This window comes from Pelecanus crispus, chromosome 1, assembly GCF_030463565.1.
Source record: "Pelecanus crispus isolate bPelCri1 chromosome 1, bPelCri1.pri, whole genome shotgun sequence".
NCBI classification, from domain to species: domain Eukaryota; kingdom Metazoa; phylum Chordata; class Aves; order Pelecaniformes; family Pelecanidae; genus Pelecanus; species Pelecanus crispus.
In genome coordinates, this window is record NC_134643.1 from 83,337,080 (window position 1) to 83,354,876 (window position 17,797).

A 17,797-nucleotide genomic window follows, 5' to 3' on the forward strand; every position below is an offset into this window, starting at 1 on the left:
GTATAGCTATAAACTTCAGTGAAAACACAATGGACAGTGCTCTCCATTGTCATCTTCTTTCTGCTCTTCGAAAAAAACTCTTTGAAAAAACTGAAATCCAAAAATTCTTTGGGGATGTAGGATGATGAGATCCATGCAGTCTTGCATAAAAAAGGATGATATGTTGTATCTATAATTAGTGTATTATTAGAGATTATGTATCTATATGTTGTATCTATAATCAGTGGGCAATGCAGGGTAGCTATAGCAGTAGCTACCATACCTATAATGCTATCATGCATAGAGTTCTCTGCATGGTAGTTTTTCATTTTACATTTTATCATTTCACAAAGCTAAATACTCAATTACATAAATGAGGTGAAACTGGGGGGGAGGGGGAGAGAAGTAGCAAAAGAAGCTAAAGAGAATTTATACACAACAATTTTTGTTTTAAAGACAATTCATTAAAAGTAAAATGAAAGCTGGCAGCTGCAGGGTGAGCCCTGGAAATTTAGGTCCATGTCATAGCTTGAAATTAATAACTCTCCTAAAGCACTCGAAGCAAAGAATCACCTTTGTCATTTCCTGAAGGCTTAAATTTGAGTTCATCATTGCCATAATCCACACAGTAGACACATTAGAGACTCAAGTGTTCTGAAGACTGCAAATAACTAGGAAAGAAAAAGGCCTTTAATTTATTAAAAGAACTAACATAAACTCTGCTTCCTCTTGGATATGAGCAAAAGCACTAAGGCAAAATGATCTTACCAATGGGAAAGTATTTCAGGAAAACTGAGGCTGCAGTGTTTCATTCAGCCAAACCACAATTGAGATATACTGAGATATACAAAGAACAAATATTTTTGCAAGAAAAGTTAGCTAGAAAGCTTACGGGAAAAAAATGTGAACTTTCCAATAGTCTTTGCTGGGTAAATCTCTAAGCATTCAAGACAATTGAGTATGTTCACGCTCCTCAGGGTTCATGTGGTGGCATTCTTTGTAAAACAATAAATTTGTAAATTTGTAATTTATTATCTTGGAATGTATTAATATCATTTTACTGGCAAACATCTAAATAGTTGAAAGAATTTTGATTCTTCTGTACTGTATAGGCTTTAAAGTATATTTAATGTTTTTCCATGAGTTTATGAATAGCAGTATATGCCATTGCCTAGAGGGTAAAAGTAAAATGTCTAGAACACACGGTGCTTAATCGCAAAAAAATTAATGGCTACTTACCTGCTACATTATTAAAACTTTTTTGGTATTCATGCTCATCTGCTTGAAACGGTGCTTCTATTGATAGTTTTGGCAAGTCTGAATCAATTTTGTATTGAATATCTTAAGGATTTCCATACCTGGTCATATGTAAGTGAACAAAAGATACGTAAGTGAAAACATGAAGGCATTGGCCATATACTTAAAGAACTGGCTTTTGTTTCTTTTCTACTGTTGTTTAACTTAGTTAAATTTTTGTTGAGAATTATTATTTGTCTAAATAATAATTTTTCCTCATTGCTGTGTATTTGAGGAGGTTGGAAGAACTAATAAAAAAAAAGTTTGTCTAAAAAGTTATTTCCCAGTCTAGCTTTCAGTCAGATTTATTAGCTGTAGAATGGCCCTTTCTTAGCCCTGTAATCTGTAAAATGAACTTATTTTCTCATGCGTCAAATCGGTAGGTGTATAATGAATATTTTGGAGGAGAGCATGAGGAAAAAAGAAAATATATGGAGTTTATACATTTGTCTTATCTTTTTAGTGTCCAGTAAGACTACTTGTGCAGATAGATGCCCCAGCATATCTTTTTTAGGTATCAAAACTATGGGATTTTGTTTATAGGCACCACAGTTTCCTGACCTTAAAAAAAATGGAGAATATTGAGTACAAGTGCGTGCCCCTTTCCTGATTTTGAAATCTGTGAATGAATTTCGTATTGTGAATCCAATTACCTGTCTTTATTTTCTTCATTTGTTGTACACAGTAGTTTTCAGGGTCATCCTTGCAGAACTTTTGTCATTTGATCTCCTGTAATCTCTTTCTATCCTGTCTGTTCATCTCTTTCATACATATACTTTCTCCTGAACTGCTGGTGTGTAAACATGCATTCAACTGCTATTCCAATGACGATGGTGCAAAAATCCATTTCTTCCTCTACCACTTTAAGTAATGTGCTACGTGGTAGTATGATATTCCCAACAACTTTGTTATGAAATCATTATACCATTTTTAAGATAGAGCTGTTTTCCAATGATCTGTGCCTCCTGTAACTTGCAGAATTTGCATCTTGTTTCTGTGTGATGCAACAGGCAATCTGGTAGTTTTGGCAAGGCAGGAGATAGGCTAGTTTGGGAACCCCTGTGTTGTAGAGAAGCAAGATACCACAGGGTAGCTGCTTGGCAGTAGTTTTCTGTGGTACTCCGTGATACTATGCTTCTTTAGCAGGATCAGGAACTATTGCCTCCCTAGGTTTAGACAGTTGCTTTGTGTTTTCTGTGCAAATTGTCTCTTGACTCATACCGAATTTGGAAGCCTAACTCACTTTTTACTCCACGTCCACTTTGAGCGCTATTTCTTTCTACACTAAAAAAACTGATAAATCTCTTTGACATCATTTTATGAATGCATCACTATCACTTGAAGTTCAATAGGTCTCTTAGTCTTTCCTTTCTTCTTTCCCACTTGCCAGATACTTGCTGGTACTTTCAGCACCAACCATGTTGCTTGTTGATTTGGACTGTATCACAGTTTTGTTTCAGATCTAATTGTAAATATAATTGTTTACATGTTGCTGGTCATTTAGGCATCATATCTGCAAGAGATGAGATATCATATCTAACAGCATAGGTACAATCTTCATCTAAGCTCCCACTTTTCCTTTATTTTTATTAATGCTTTTTTTTTGCCTGTCCTAACAATTACAGTTTGTCCTTTCAGAATACTGCCATAATGATCACTTTACTTTGGGCTTTCCGTCACTCTTTCTTTGTTAAATAGGCTATAAACTGCTTTTTGTCTCTATTCCAGAGTTCCCTTTTGTCTCTTTCTCATCATTATTCACTATATCTATAGTACTTATTACTAGGAGATCAACTTTTACCTATAAAACGTTCATGATATTGGCATCACTTTCACTTCTTCTATGATGCTTTTGTACTTAGGAGGATTTCCACATAATATATAATATCAATTTCATTTCCTTAAATACATCCTCAAAACTCTTCTCATATATGATATACAAAGCATTGAGTATGTTGCCAGTTAAGGGACAGTATCATAGTATCAGTTTATTGGTCTTTCTTTGTCCATTTGTTATTTGTTTCATCTTACACATAGGTTACAGAAACCTATAGGGTAGGCAGAGTTTGAAATACTCCATTTATTCTGTGTTTCTTAAGTACCCAGCAAAATGGCATACTTGGTATTGCAACTCCAGGAGTAACTTTGTTAGGCTATGTAGAATTTTGATTAGGTGGGGGAGTGTTAATCTTTGGAAGAAAAAAAGATTTTTTTCAGCAACAGGCTTGTACTGTCATAACATTGCTGTTCACGTTCATTATCTTGTGCATTCATACAAGAAGTCATTGGGGCTTTTTCTCAATATCATGATTCCTACCCGAATAGGCTATTGATAATACAGTGTCACGTAATGTGCTGGAGAAGAACTTGCTCTTTGAAGGACATCTTCTCCAATTTCTGTTGCCTTTACTACAAGGTTCAACTTTCAGTGGGAGAGTTTGCTTGTATTTCTCTCAAGAGGATATCCAACCAATATTTTCAGTTTCACTTTCTTCTTGTTTTTCCACCTTCTTGCAGAAACATTAGCGTGTCCGGTGTTTATGGAGACCATGGAGATTCCATAAGGACACAGAAAAGCATTTTTCATTAACAAAAAAAAAAGTATAATCTTGAGTGTGTGAGGAAGCATACAACTTAGTAGCACTGAGTGGAAAGAGATCCCTGCCATTAGATCAGTTTATTTTTAATATGCTTGCAAAGTCTGGAAAAGGAGTAGGCCACTGCATGCAGACTTTAACTATGTCTGACTTCAGAAGTAGTTTGTAGTAGTTTATAACCACAGACATTATAATTTGAGGGTTACTATTTTCTGAAAAACCACTAGCATTGCAGCCTGTGGTTGCATTTCCTAGATAAAATTTAGTACTGCCACCTGATCCTTGTGGGGAAACAAAAGAATTTTCCTATAAAATTGCAAACCATTGTATGGCTTTTTTTTTTAAATACTGACTGGAGTTCTCTGGTGTATACAGTACACTGTTTTTTCTTTCTGTCTTCTTGCAGATATATATATTGTGATTATGTGATTGTGATTCCTAATATATGGATGAATATGATTTGTCAATTGAGTAATCGAATAACTTTGTTTTATTTTTTATTAGGTATTCTAATCTTCTCTCTGTTGTCAAGGACATATATATAAGTCCTGTAAAGAAGCTAACTTCTTTAGTGACTGTAGAAGTGACTATAATATAGTACTTCAGCCTCTGATCAGATGTTTAAAAAAAAAAAGGGGGGGGGGGGGGGCGCGGCGGGGGGAGAAAAAAAAAGAGTTGCATTTCAAGTGCAATTTGTGGAGTGCTCTTCCTTAGCTTCTCATGGGAAACTAGGCTTTCCCATTTTCTTGAATCTATTAAAATAACACTAAGAGCCTCAAATAATGCTGTACTCTTTTTCAGTAAAGATGAAAGAAGGGCCAATTTTTACCTTTGCAACCAGAAACTAAATTAGGATAAAACCTAAAGGTAGATATAGCATAACAGGAAAGAGCAATGAAAGAGATGAAGGAAAAGTAAGCACGTACGCTGACAGTATGTACATGCAGCTAAGACTTTGTTAAACAGTAGTAATAGGTAATATCAGAATTTCAGTAATCTTCGTATCAGTTGATAATTTACTGTAATGACTGACAGAAACAGAGTGAAGACAGACAGTGACTTTGAGAACTTAGAGGAGAGCACTTCGTGACAGGTCATATAGAAGAAGGAGTGAAGATTCTTTTCACAAGGAAAAACTAGTATTGCTGAGTAATTCGAAGGACAGGGCAAAACCATGTGACTTGAGTTGGCTAGGGGACTGGGTGTTGTATGATGTTTGCTCTTTGAAGCCTTCTGAAAACTGGATGGAAAGGATAAGAGTTTTATTCCCAGTTCATTGATACCACAGCAAAGCTTTCTTGATAGTCTTGAGTGGTTTGTCATTGTTACACAGATGTCTGTTTGGTCATTGTGAGCTGTGAGTAAGGGACAGTGCAAACTAAATCAGCCAGTTCAATAGTGTTGTTAGTGGTTGTAATGTCTGGCTTTTTAGACATAAGCCTGGGAAGAAAGCTGTGTGTTTTCTTGTACTGTTTCATTTCTTATATCTTCATCTCACAAACATTTGTAAAGTTATGTATTTCTCCTTATGTTAGTCATTATTTCCACTTAAACAAGTGTCATGATTTAACTGAATACTTTAAATTGAATGCTTTAAGTACTAGACCAAAGTAATTGATTTCTTCTAAGCCTGACAGTGTATGTACAATGTAGACTTGGTCATTTTGACCAGAGCCTGAAAGCCTGTGAATAATTAAATCCCCAAAAATAAATCAAGTTATCCTTGATTTTTATCTTTTTTCTTACTGAAGTGGTGCAAAATGTTTCTTAGTTTTACTTTCTGTGTAGAAACGGTGTTGCTTAGTGGGCATTATTCTAATTTAATATTTATTTAAGAATGGCAATAATAATTTAATATTTACTTAATAACGGCAGTGTGCCCAGATGGCCAAGAAGCTCAATAGCATCCTGGCTTGTATGTTATTTGCTAACATTGTATATCCTTATTTGTTTTACCACAAGGGACAAAAGATTACTGATTACTTCTATATTATTAAATGAAGAAGTTGCCTTAACTTTTTACTTTCTTTTTTTTCCTTTGACACATTCATAACATTTTTAAAGAGTTTTATAGTAAGGAGGGTCCTCTTAGCTTCCATAGAAATTCAAAAAAGTGGAAGATTTAAGAATTCAGCCAAGTCCCTCATTGTTTTTCGATGGCCCACTCTACAGCATAAATGTTAGTTTTGCTATATATTCCCAGAATCCAACAGTTCAGAAAAATTTGAATAATCCTGAACCAGTGCATATTCCAAAATCCCAGTATTTCAGAAAGCAAATACGTATTCCAAAAGGTACTGGGAATAGCTAGTATGTTGAAGAGCTATTCCCAGTTCTTTAATACCCTGTGCTTTCTTTAGTCTTATATACATTTTCTAATTACACTGTTCTCACTCAAAATTTGAGTAAGAACAATTGCCAACTGGATTCAACTCCATTCACCACAACTCTTTGGGCCCAGCCATCCAGCCAGTTTTTTATCCAGAGATGAGTACACCCATCCAAGCCATCAGCAGCCAGTTTCTCCAGGAGAATGCTGTGGGAAACGGTGTCAAAGGCTTTACTAAAGTAAAGCTCTGTTTACTATGTTCTCTTAAAATTAAACTTTCGTCCTTGGCCAGTAAAGATCTGGGGGTGGGGGGGGTGGGATGGGAAACAAAGCATAGACCAACCTTCCCCACTCTGAGAAATCTAAGTTGTAAATATGTCATAAAATGTCTATATTACCCTGCAGTCAAGCATACCTATAAACAAATCTTTTCAGCACCTGCTAGTAATGCAGTGTTATGTCTAATCAGCAAACAGTAATAAGGAAGATGGTCCATGTATATTTACTATTAATTTTCAAAAAGTTTTGGTTAGAAAAAAAAATCATATATGTGAATAAATACACTAGAAGTCCTGGTGTGTTCCTTTTTCAAACCATTGTTTTTTCCATTAGTTCAATTTTTTTCTAATTTCCATTTTTTCCATGGCTGCAGTGCTTTGAGTCTTGTGAAAGTCTGCTCTTAGAGGGAAATTGAGATTCTTCTTTTCCATGTGCTATCCTCCAAACCCTCCCTCAGAGCAATTGCAACATGGCCTCAATGGCCATCTGTTTTGATTACCCATTTATTTTATTATGCATCATTGGATCCTCAGTTCAGGTATCTCTGTGGTGCATGGCTGTGGTGCAGGAACGGGAGGTGAATTTTGGTCCATAGAAAAAAATAATGTAACAGCATTATTTGCAATTTCTATGAGTATTGCAACAGCTATCAGGTTTTTTTCTCCAAGTTTCACACATGTATTTTTGAAGGACTGTGGAGCTTCTTGCCAAAAAAATAAAAACAAAAACCAAATCTTTTTTTTCCTGAAGAAAAAATATTCCTGAATAGCTATAAAGAATACAAATATTCTATTTTTTTATTCTTTAAAAAGAAAAATAAATTTCATCCTATGAAATTCTGACTACAGCTTACTGTTTATGCTAAATGTGAATGCACTAAGCTTGGTGATAATGTTAATAGAAGTGTGTGTCACAAATCCCTGCTTCATTCTGCAGGCACACCACTAGTGTTTCTGCTACTTCCACTTTTGAATATCTAGCAGAAAAGCATAGGAATTGCAAAGGCCACTACCTGATTTGTGAGACACTCTCGGTGTCCCCTCCAAATCATTTAACTTTGTGTGATTATTTTTACTGGATGTTTTGTAGTTTTCTGAAAATGTTACATTTTTGTATTGTTTGTTTTCAGGAATCTTGTGTTTGTTACTTCATTATCCTGAATTTTGGAAACAAAACACTTGGCTAAATAATGTTATTACTTATTTCATGAGTGGCTTTGGGATGCTGAGACTTAAGTTTTAGGACAGTGACTTTGGTCCAAGTTGTTTCCTGAGCTGATAACTTAAACAGATAAGTTGTACTGGAGGCGATAGAGGTGTTTTAAGAAGTGGTTCCTGGCTTTGTCTACTGTGATGCATTTGTAGTACTGATGTGATGTAGGGTAATGCTGATTTTGGTGCGGGGGGAGGTGGTGTGTCCATTGTTGCTTTTTACTGCTGTGTACAGAATGACCCCAGCATTTCCCAAGGTTTGGAAATAAATTTATTGTCCTTAGGACTCTGGTTATTGTGATGTTAGAACAGCCCTTATGTAAATTTTGAACAGCTGTGCAGTATGGAGAAAAGGAGGCTGAGGGGCAACCTCATTGCTCTCTCCAGTTTCCTGAGAAGGGGAAGTGGAGAGGGAGGTGCTGATTTCTTCTCCCTGGGATCCAGTGACAGGACATAAGGGAATGGCTCAAATCTGCATCATGGGAGTTTTAGACTGGACGTTAGGAAATCTTTCCTTACTGAGAGGGTGGTCAAACACTGGAACAGGCTTCCTAGAGAGGTGGTCAATGCCCCATCCCTGTCAGTGTTTAAGAGGCATTTAGACAATGCCCTTAATAATTTGCTTTAACTTTTGGTCAGCCCTGAAGTGTTCAGGCAGTTGGACTAGGTGATCATTGTAGGTCCATTCCAACTGGAACTATTCTATTCTATTCTATTCTATTTTATTAATAGCAACTAGTACATTCCTGCTTCTGTTGGAATGTAATACCTGTATTGCTTCCTTTTCTTCTGCTCTCAGGGAACATTATGTATCTATTAATCTTTAATGTGATTATTTTGCTCTTCTTTAGGCCCTTTAGTGATCAAAGTACTGAATTTATAGATTTTTGTAAAGATATTGCATACATTTAGGATAACTATCATTGAGAAATGAGTGTGGTCATGATAATATTTTAGTAGGAAGGAAAGGGTTGACCTGTATTACATTTGTGAAATACTTTTAATATTTACACTTACATGTTTTCCTTTTAAAAAGGAAATTGTCAAGGAAGCATTAATGGAGGAGCAAAAACGAAGTGAAAAGGCAATCGAAGAGGCAGTGAAACGGACAAGAGAAGAACTGATGGAATACATTAAAGAGCAGAAAAGGGTGAGTTACAGTGGCTAATGGGTTTCACTTCATGCAGTGAGAAATTAATGAAGTTTATTAATCCTGAAACCTGTCTTAAAATGCACAAGAAAACAGAATCAGAAGTTATGTTTTGAGATTTGTCACTCCTTTTTTCAAACAATTTGTTACTATGATATATTAGCTCAGTTGGTTAGAGTGTGGTGCTAATAACGCCAAGGTCAAGGGTTCAATCCCTGCTCACTGCAGGCGGGGTTGGGCTAGATGATCTCTCAAGGTCCCTTCCAACCCAAAGCATTCTGTGATTCTATGTATATTTATAGAATTTTAAGTTCATCACAAGCCAAAAAGCAGAAAAGCAGAAATGAATACATTGGTTGAAATTTACAATATTTCTTATTACAGTAACTTAAAGATGGGGCATAAATGCAGTCTGTCAAATTCAAATTGTGATCTTAGTTCAGTTCATTGAAAGCATTTCAGTATCAATAACAGATGCTATTTTATGTTTACAAATGAACTTTATTGTGCAGTTTGCATGCACACAAAGGTCATTAACTTTTCCTCTCAGCCCATATTATATGACAGCCTGAAAATATATTGGTATTCTATTGAGCATGATTTATAGCCAATGCACTTGGCCTTGTTATGAAATGTTGTAATGTTCTGAAACTTAGTTTCAGGTATTCTGTTAATGCTTTAAGTTTAATGCTTGTGTATAAACAGTAAAATGTAACTTAAAAGACAGTTTGATTTGCTTTCAGTAGAAGGAGAAAAAATCAACAGACTTCTCCCCTTTGAGGCTCTTTGTAAAAATAAAACAAAAAAAAGTAATTTAAAAAAACTCTTTCATATAGTGGTAGCAGCCCAAGATCAAATCCAGTTATTTTAGTGTTCTCAATAAATAACATCACTAAGCTTGAATCTAATTGGTAACATTGTCCTGAGAAGGAAGTAGAAATAATGTGTTTGGCCTCTTCTAGTCCTTGCTTTTATGGGCTGAATAGTATTATGGGAAATAGGATTTAACTTCAGCAGTTTAACTCTACTTCTAGTTCAGATTAGTACTGGATGAGCTCTCTTCCGTTATGCTGTGTGTAGAGTTTACATTTAGCAGTATGGGTCTTACTGGCAAAGACATTTAAACAGACATCCAGGGAAAACACGATCCATAAGGATGTTTGACCTTGTTTATATCTGAAGCTGGTCATTTACAAAGGGTAAGCTGTTGGGAAAGTGAAAATAGGTCTACTATTAAAATAACTTGTATCAATAAATTGGTCAATAGAACCACTAGTGCAGATCATCTAGTCCATCTAATGCAGCCTCCTCACTGTTGACAGCTAGATCACAACATTTTGAATTGACATTAATTTCCTGCAGGCACTTCAATAGCAACTTATCTGTCCTTAATCTCTTAGATTTCCATTTGCATCAGGAATGGAGACTTTCTTCTGTTTTCTTTCCACCTACACACAGCTGGAGCTTATTGCCATTATTGCATTGTCTGACTACTGTTAGTCTGTCTTGTCCTTGTGAAGTTTTCACAAATCAGTGAATCAATGAAAATGTTATCTTCAAAGAAACAATATCCTCTTTGGTTTATCTAGTAGGAGCATCATTTCTGTTCATTCCATAGAGTTCTTGAATTTCAAAGTATTTCAGTCAATTTCTTTCCCTTATTGATCAATTGACACATATTTCCATTCATTTAAAAAAAAAAAAGAAATGTATGTAAGGACAGCTAGCTTGTTCTGGCATAAGATTTATAAAGTCTGTCTGTATTTAAGTTGAGAGTGGAAGATGTTTTTAACTCCAAATCATTTGGCATGATAGCTTTTATATGATTACCTAAGAGGCAGGGTAAATGGACCTGGGTCAAAGCCCATGCACCTGTCAGAGTAATAAATATACTTTATGGACTGTACTAAAAAGTAGCAGCTTTTGGAAGGAATTCTTAGAAAGAACTCAGGGAAAATGCCTCACTCCCCTGGCTGGGATTCAGTGATGGTTTTTTTTCTTTTAGTGACAGGGTGAGTCCCAGTTACAAACTTGCAAGGGTAGTGTACACCATATATGTTTCATCATTATTTTGAAAATAAGTTTGTAGAATCCTTTAAACCACGGGACATGGGCACAACAGTATTTATACTTCGTTGGCAGTGGTTGAGTGCTTCAGGAAAAGACTCATAAACAGATTCTTATCAAGCTTATTTTGTAATAGTACAAAGTACATTTCATCCCTCATGGTAAATATAGTATATACCGGTTTTCAAAGTATCTTGTAACTTGCTTAGTCATTTATTGCATTAAAGCTTTCTTTTAGTAAAAGTATTATAGTTGTGATATCAGTTTAAGAAAATCAATTGCATATTTGGTCAGTTATGTATTTGCTACAAATATTTTAAAATACTAATGAGCATTTACAGTTGTATTTCTACTTGGATTCTTAGAAGAATTTCTACAACAGTTTATAAAAGTTGCATCTGGCAATCCCACAAGTTTTGCAGTACATTATAAATGTAGGCCAGCATTGTACTGTACTATATATAGTAGTAAATACTTACATTGAGTTAGAAAGAATTGGTTGTGAATGAGTCTCTTTAAAAATAGATCGAACTGATAATTATTTGTAGAAATCATTTGTGTCAACATATACATTGAAAGTAAACCATAGAAATCACCTGTTGCAGTTCCAAAACTGACTTCAGTTATATACTAGCTATGCTAGTGCTAAAATAGTGGTTACTTTTGAGAGCCAAGACGCTAGACAATTTGAGTGTTCAGAGACTTACCAACCATAAATCCAGCATATCAGTAACCTATGTACAGTTTAACAGTCACTTAGTATGTGGGACATAGGCATTGAAATTATTTGAATTAGTAGAAAGTTACTTAGCAAAAAGCAAGTAATTGATATTCCTTTGTCCTTACACAGCACTTTTCAACCCTTTTCTTTCCTGATAGTAGTCTTCCAATGGGAATTCTTTAGAGCTGAGGAAGCTACATACCCTGTCTTTGATAAAATTCTTATCTAAATAATTTAATGTCATATGCATAAAATTTTTCCATACCTGGGGTGTTTATAGATCCACCATATTTGATGGATTTTCTACCTAGTAGCTGGCATAGTGCTGTGTTTTGGATTTAGTATGAGAAGAATGTCAATAACACACTGATGTTTTAGTTGTTGCTGAGTACTGCTTATGCTAGTCAAGGACTTTTCAGCTTCCCATGCTCTGCCAGGTGCACAAGAAACTGGCAAGGGGCACAGCCAGAATAGTTGATCCAAACCGACCAAAGGGCTATTCCATACCATATGACATCATGCTCAGTATATAAACTGGGGGGGGTTGGCCGGGAGCAAGCGACTGCTGCTTGAGAACTGTCTGGGTATCAGTCGGCAGGTGGTGAGCAATTGCATTGTGCATCATTTGCTTTGTATATTATTATTACTATTATTATTATTATCATCATTATTATTACTACTACTATTACTATTTTACTTTATTTCAATTACTAAACTGTTCTTAACCCAGGATTTTTTCTCACTCTTCCGATTCTCTCCCCCATCCCATTGGGTTAGGGGGAGCGAGCGAGTGGCTGTGTGGTGCTTAGTTGCTGGCTGGGGCTAAACCACAACACACAGATAAATAACTCAAGAGTTAAACTAAGCAGTTTTACACATATGTTTGACATTGTTACCCACAAATGAGTCACAGTCAGTATCAGTGAAACAAAGTGGTTTATAGTCTCTTTGTTCATATTTTCTCATGTGCAAACAAGCAAGATTCAATGCATTTTTTTTTTAATACTAAAAATGAGAGGTTGGTAAGATTAAAATTAAGAGGAAGAAATGGAAACTAATGCAATAATACCATCATGCAAAATGCCCAACATAAGACAAGAACAAAGGTAACTTGCTCTGTATTCAAGACAAAGAAAGTCTCTAAAGCTAGTGGAGAATTTGTTGGCAATTCTTCACCATTGATTTAAGGACACTGCAAGCTAAAACAAAAAAAATGAAACTGTGATGGCAACATATATTTTCATGCAATAAATGAAAGATGGGCAATGCATTGTGATTATGCCTTTGTCATACTTCAAATATAATGCCAAGTTTGTAAAGATATTTAGCACTGCATTGGCAACAGTTCAACTTATGTACTGGAATCTTAGTTTTATTTTCTCTGTTCTATATTAAATGAAGAATTTTATACTAGAAAAATGGTTTTTATGTTGCCACAGGTAACATCTTAAGAATCTGGATATCTAAGATGTGAAGGAAATTTCAGTCAGGAATTTGACTCTGTATTATTTCACGACTGTTTCACAATCACCACCATCCGGAAGCATGCTTCAAAACTGAAATAGAGTAAGATGGTCATATCTGTTCACAGACATCTTCCATAGCTATCAAACTTGTAGAGGTTTATATAAACAGTCATAACACCTTGAAGAACTCTTCTGAGTCAAATTTGAATACACTTGCTACAACTATTATCCAGGCTTGCTTTCTCCAGCAAAGGTCCAGCAAACTATCTTTATTAATTGCCTGAAGCTGTATTTGACCTTGTAATATTGATATGTTCTTGTTTGCATATACGTATCAGGAAGGAAAAACAATGCTTTACCTTGCTGCTAGTGGGGTGGGAAATGAGGGCAGAGAGGTAAAGTGTAGCGCACAGGTAAAAAGAAGATAGGCACTGAAGTATGATTAAATGGCAAGGCGCTATTTTCACTTTTGTCATAAAAATAAATGTTATTCTTGGTTTGTATCCAGTGCACGGATACAGTGCAGTATTGTGTGCCACCTGTATCCATGAGACATGGATGTAGAGGGAAGCAAAATCTTTCAGTTTCGTATGAGTGAGTTGAGTAAAGAGTAAGGAAGCACTTGTCCATGAGTACCAAGGTCTATCCTTTTTGGTGTAAGCTCAAGATTCACTAATTTCAGTATTGTCTTTTGTTACCTGATGTTCATAACCCTATAACCTCTGGCCCTGCATTGTGGTCTTTGGTCATCTGACTGCTCTGAAAACAGCGAGTACGGTGGCAGACCCCAGTACATAATGTGCCCTAAGGTACAACAGGTCACATAGGCCAGCCGTTGAGGCTCACTCTGCCTGTGTTACTGATTGGAGTGGGAAGCATTTACCAGCTTTTTACATTAATTCTTTAAAAATTCTAGTGTTTGTTTTTATACTAAATGTATGTGAAGGGGTTCCCTGTTACTAGGTGGAACAGCTCTGGGGTTTTTTTAAGGGTTAACAGTTTTGTTTTGCTAAAACATCCTGCTGATGTGGTAGCATACATTTGCATGTCTCTGTGTAGGCTTGTATGTGTGTGTATGCATTCATATTTGTATTTATTACCTGGAGATCAGGGCAAGAAGTAGAGTCTAATGGCATGTAAACTATGGCCTAGCATTACAATTCCCAAACCATGATCTCTGGACTATGAGACAGAGGCATAGCAGTGCCCTACCACTGAGCTGTAGAACTGTGTTGCTTTTGTAATATTTTGGTTAAAGACTTGATTAATGGGTACATGGTGCTCTGTTTGGAATATAAAGACAGGCTAGGCCCATCCCTGCTTCAGTTTGTATGCACTTCATGTGGGGCTTTCGCCCATTCGCTGAACACTCTTCGCTTCAGTTTACTAGCGCTGAATTATGTGAATATAAAAGTAGCTTTGTCCCAAAGTGCAAGAACTTTCATGTTTGCTGTTTGCTCTCGTGTGCAATGTAGTTACAAGATTGACTGAAATTTTGGAGGTATGTCAAAAGTATTCCAAATATGTGAGTGAAAGAACAAGAGAAGTATGTTAGCTTCCTGTGTAAAGTAATGTTTGGGCAACACCTTTGCCCTAGTCATTTGCTTACGCGCTGTCTCCTTTCACTGATCTAAGATGTGAAGAAAACAAGGTACAGCCTGCACCAGATGCACCAGTCCATGAAGCTGTAGAGTGGAAGATAGCAATTGTTACAAGGTAGTAAAAGTGAATTTTCAGAATCCATTGGTCTGAGAGAAGCCAAGCCATCTGATTTACAGGAGTAACAGTTCATTTCTGAACAGGAAATAAGCTTGAAAATGAACTGTAAAATAGCAGAAAAGTAGTATCTGAATAAAATAAAATCAGTATTGGAGTATATTAATCTCCCCTGCTTCTTAATCTTATTTTGAAGTAATGAAGGCATTCCTAAAGGACATGTTTTGGTCTGTTGTTTGTATTTACAATGTAGAACTACAGATTTTTCTTTTTACACAGTTGAGTGTAGTGCCTGTTGTTCTATGAAGACAATTCCTGAAAGATAGTTACGTTTTATATGACTGGCTGAGATGATTTTTTTTAAATAATTTGCAGTTAGAAAGCAAGAAAAGCAACTTAATAAAAACAATTTTTAAATAATTCAAAAAGTCTGAAAAGATTGAATTCAGTGAATTTCGGTCTGTTCAGTGTTTTCAAATGACACAGTTAAGATTTTCAATGCCAACAACTAAGCGGGGGATTTTTTTTTTTTTATATATATATATATATTTTAGCTAGGTAGCCACACAACATTTTGTGTTTCTAGCAGGTGAAATGGTGTATGGATCCAACTGCATGCCAGCAGTAAAACACTGGGAAGTAAATATTTCCATGTGAATTATAGAATAGAACAGAATATTTCAGTCAGAAGGGACCTACAGTGATCATCTAGTCCAACTGCCTATACATTCCTTTACTAATTTCTGTGAAGCTTTATATACCATAAATGCATATAGAATAAAGAAAAAGATAAGCATTGAGTATATTAATTAATTGTCCTGGTTTCGGCTGGGATAGAGTTAATTTTCTTCCTAGTAGCGGGCACAGTGCTGTGTTTTGGATTTAGTTTGAGAATAATGTCAATAACACACTGATTTTTTTAGTTGTTGCTAAGTACTGCTTATGCTAGTCAAGGACTTTTCAGCTTCCCGTGCTCTGCCAGGTGCACAAGAAACTGGGAGGGGGCACAGCCAGAATAGTTGATCCAAACTGACCAAAGGGCTATTCCATACCATATGACGTCATGCTCAGTATAGAAACTGGGGGGGGTTGGCCAGGGGGCAGCAATCGCTGCTCGGGAACTGTCTGGATATCGGTCAGCGGGTGGTGAGCAATTGCATTGTGCATCACTTGCTTTGTATATTATTATTATTATTATCATTATTATATTGTTATTGTTATCATTACTATTTTACTTCATTTCAATTATTAATCTGTTCTTATCTCAACCCAGGAGTGTTTCTCACTCTTACTCCTCCGATTCTCTCCCCCATCCCATCGGGGCAGGGGGAGTAAGCAAGTGGCTGTGTGGTGCTTAGTTGCTGGCTGGGGCTAAACCACGACATTAATATATATGCTTAATTAGCTTCTGTGTATTTTTTGTTTTTCTTTCCTGTTGGTTGCATATACTAGTATCACTAAACTTACCATGAGCCAAAGGTCTCCTCTACAGCAGCTAGAGAAAAAACTCATGCTGTATTCCCCTGCAGTAAACATGAAAGAAAAGTAAATTACCTGTTACCTTTTGGTCTGGTTGTCCAAATGGGCTATCCGGTGGAAAATATCCTTGTAGACCTGATCCTGCAAAAATATGTTTGCATATTTTATTTTATGTACTGTAATTGATGCTGTTTACTTCAGATGGCATGAACTATTAAATTTTGGGATAAAAATTATTTCAGTATCAGACAAAGAAAATCTAGAAATGGTCTCATGCTCAGTACACTGCTATATATTTAACGTTTAAATTGCTAGTTTCAGTTCTCAAACTACGAACGTAAACTTGGTGAGTTCCAGGAAAAGACCAGTTACAGTTTTGTATGCAGTTAAGTTACAATTGTTGTTAAATTTATTAATTCTAAGGATGGTGTATCCCATTTTAAGACTGAGAACTGAAATGCAAGCAGGCTTCATTTTTCTGGCAGTATTATGTATTTAAAAAACAAACAAAATAAGACCAATTCAGTTGCTTCTCAAAATCAAAAAGTACCAAATGATTCCAGTAAAAAAAAAAACTGTGGTAAAACTATTGCCAGTATAAGTCTACTTTTTTCATTCTTTTTTTTTTTTTTTTTAAATGACTACATAGTCCTGATGAAGATTAGTAAACTTAAAATGTTGTAGGGGAGTGGAGGAACAGTAGGAAATGACACTCAGATTCGTGAGCATTCCATATTTTTAACTACTCTAAGCAAACTAGTAGACACCCCAATAGCTGCCCAGTTGTGTAGGGATGGGGTCAGGAAGGCCAAGGTGCAGCTGGAACTGAATTTGGCAGAAGGGCTTCTACAGGTATTTCAACCAGAAAACGAAGGTTAAAGAAGGCATACCCACCCCGGTGAACAAGAATGCTGACCTAGTATCAACAGATGAGGAGAAAGAGGAGGTACTCAACAACTTTTTTGCCTGCAGTCTTCACTGGCAACCTCTGTCCTCACCCCTCCTGAGTCGAAGGACCCCAAGATGGGGACCAGGGGGGTATAGCCCCTCCCACTGTAAGGGAAGATCAGGTTTGAGACCACTTGAGGAACCTGCATGTACATAAGTCGATGGGACCTGATGAGATGCATCCCAGAGTCCTGAGGGAACTGGCTGATGTAGTTGCCAAGCCACTCTCCATGATATTTAACAAGTCATGGCAGTCAGGTGAAGTCCCTGGTGACTGGAAGAAGGGGAATGTTGTGCCCATCTTTAAAAAGGGAAGAAAGGAGGGCCCTGGGAACTACCGACCTGTCAGCCTCACCTCTGTGCCTGGGAAGATCATGGAACAGATCCTCCTAGAAGCTCTGCTAAGGCACATGGAGGACAGGGAGGTGATTCGAGACAGCCAGCAGGGCTTCACCAAGGGCAAGTCCTGCCTGACCAACCTAGTGGCTTTCTATGAAGGAGTGACTGCATCAGTGGACAAGGGGAAAGCAACGGATGTCATCTATCTGGACTTCTGTAA

General features: G+C 36.4%; 1 protein-coding gene across 1 annotated transcript in view; it reads left to right on the forward strand.

The window, feature by feature from the left end:
- CCDC91 (coiled-coil domain containing 91) overlaps positions 1 to 17,797 on the forward strand; it is a 133,314-nt gene that overhangs the window by 86,978 nt on the left and 28,539 nt on the right. The window contains exon 11 of the mRNA XM_075707682.1: positions 8,728 to 8,841. Coding sequence (XP_075563797.1) covers positions 8,728 to 8,841 — 114 coding nt within the window. The remainder of the gene's footprint in view (positions 1 to 8,727; positions 8,842 to 17,797) is intronic.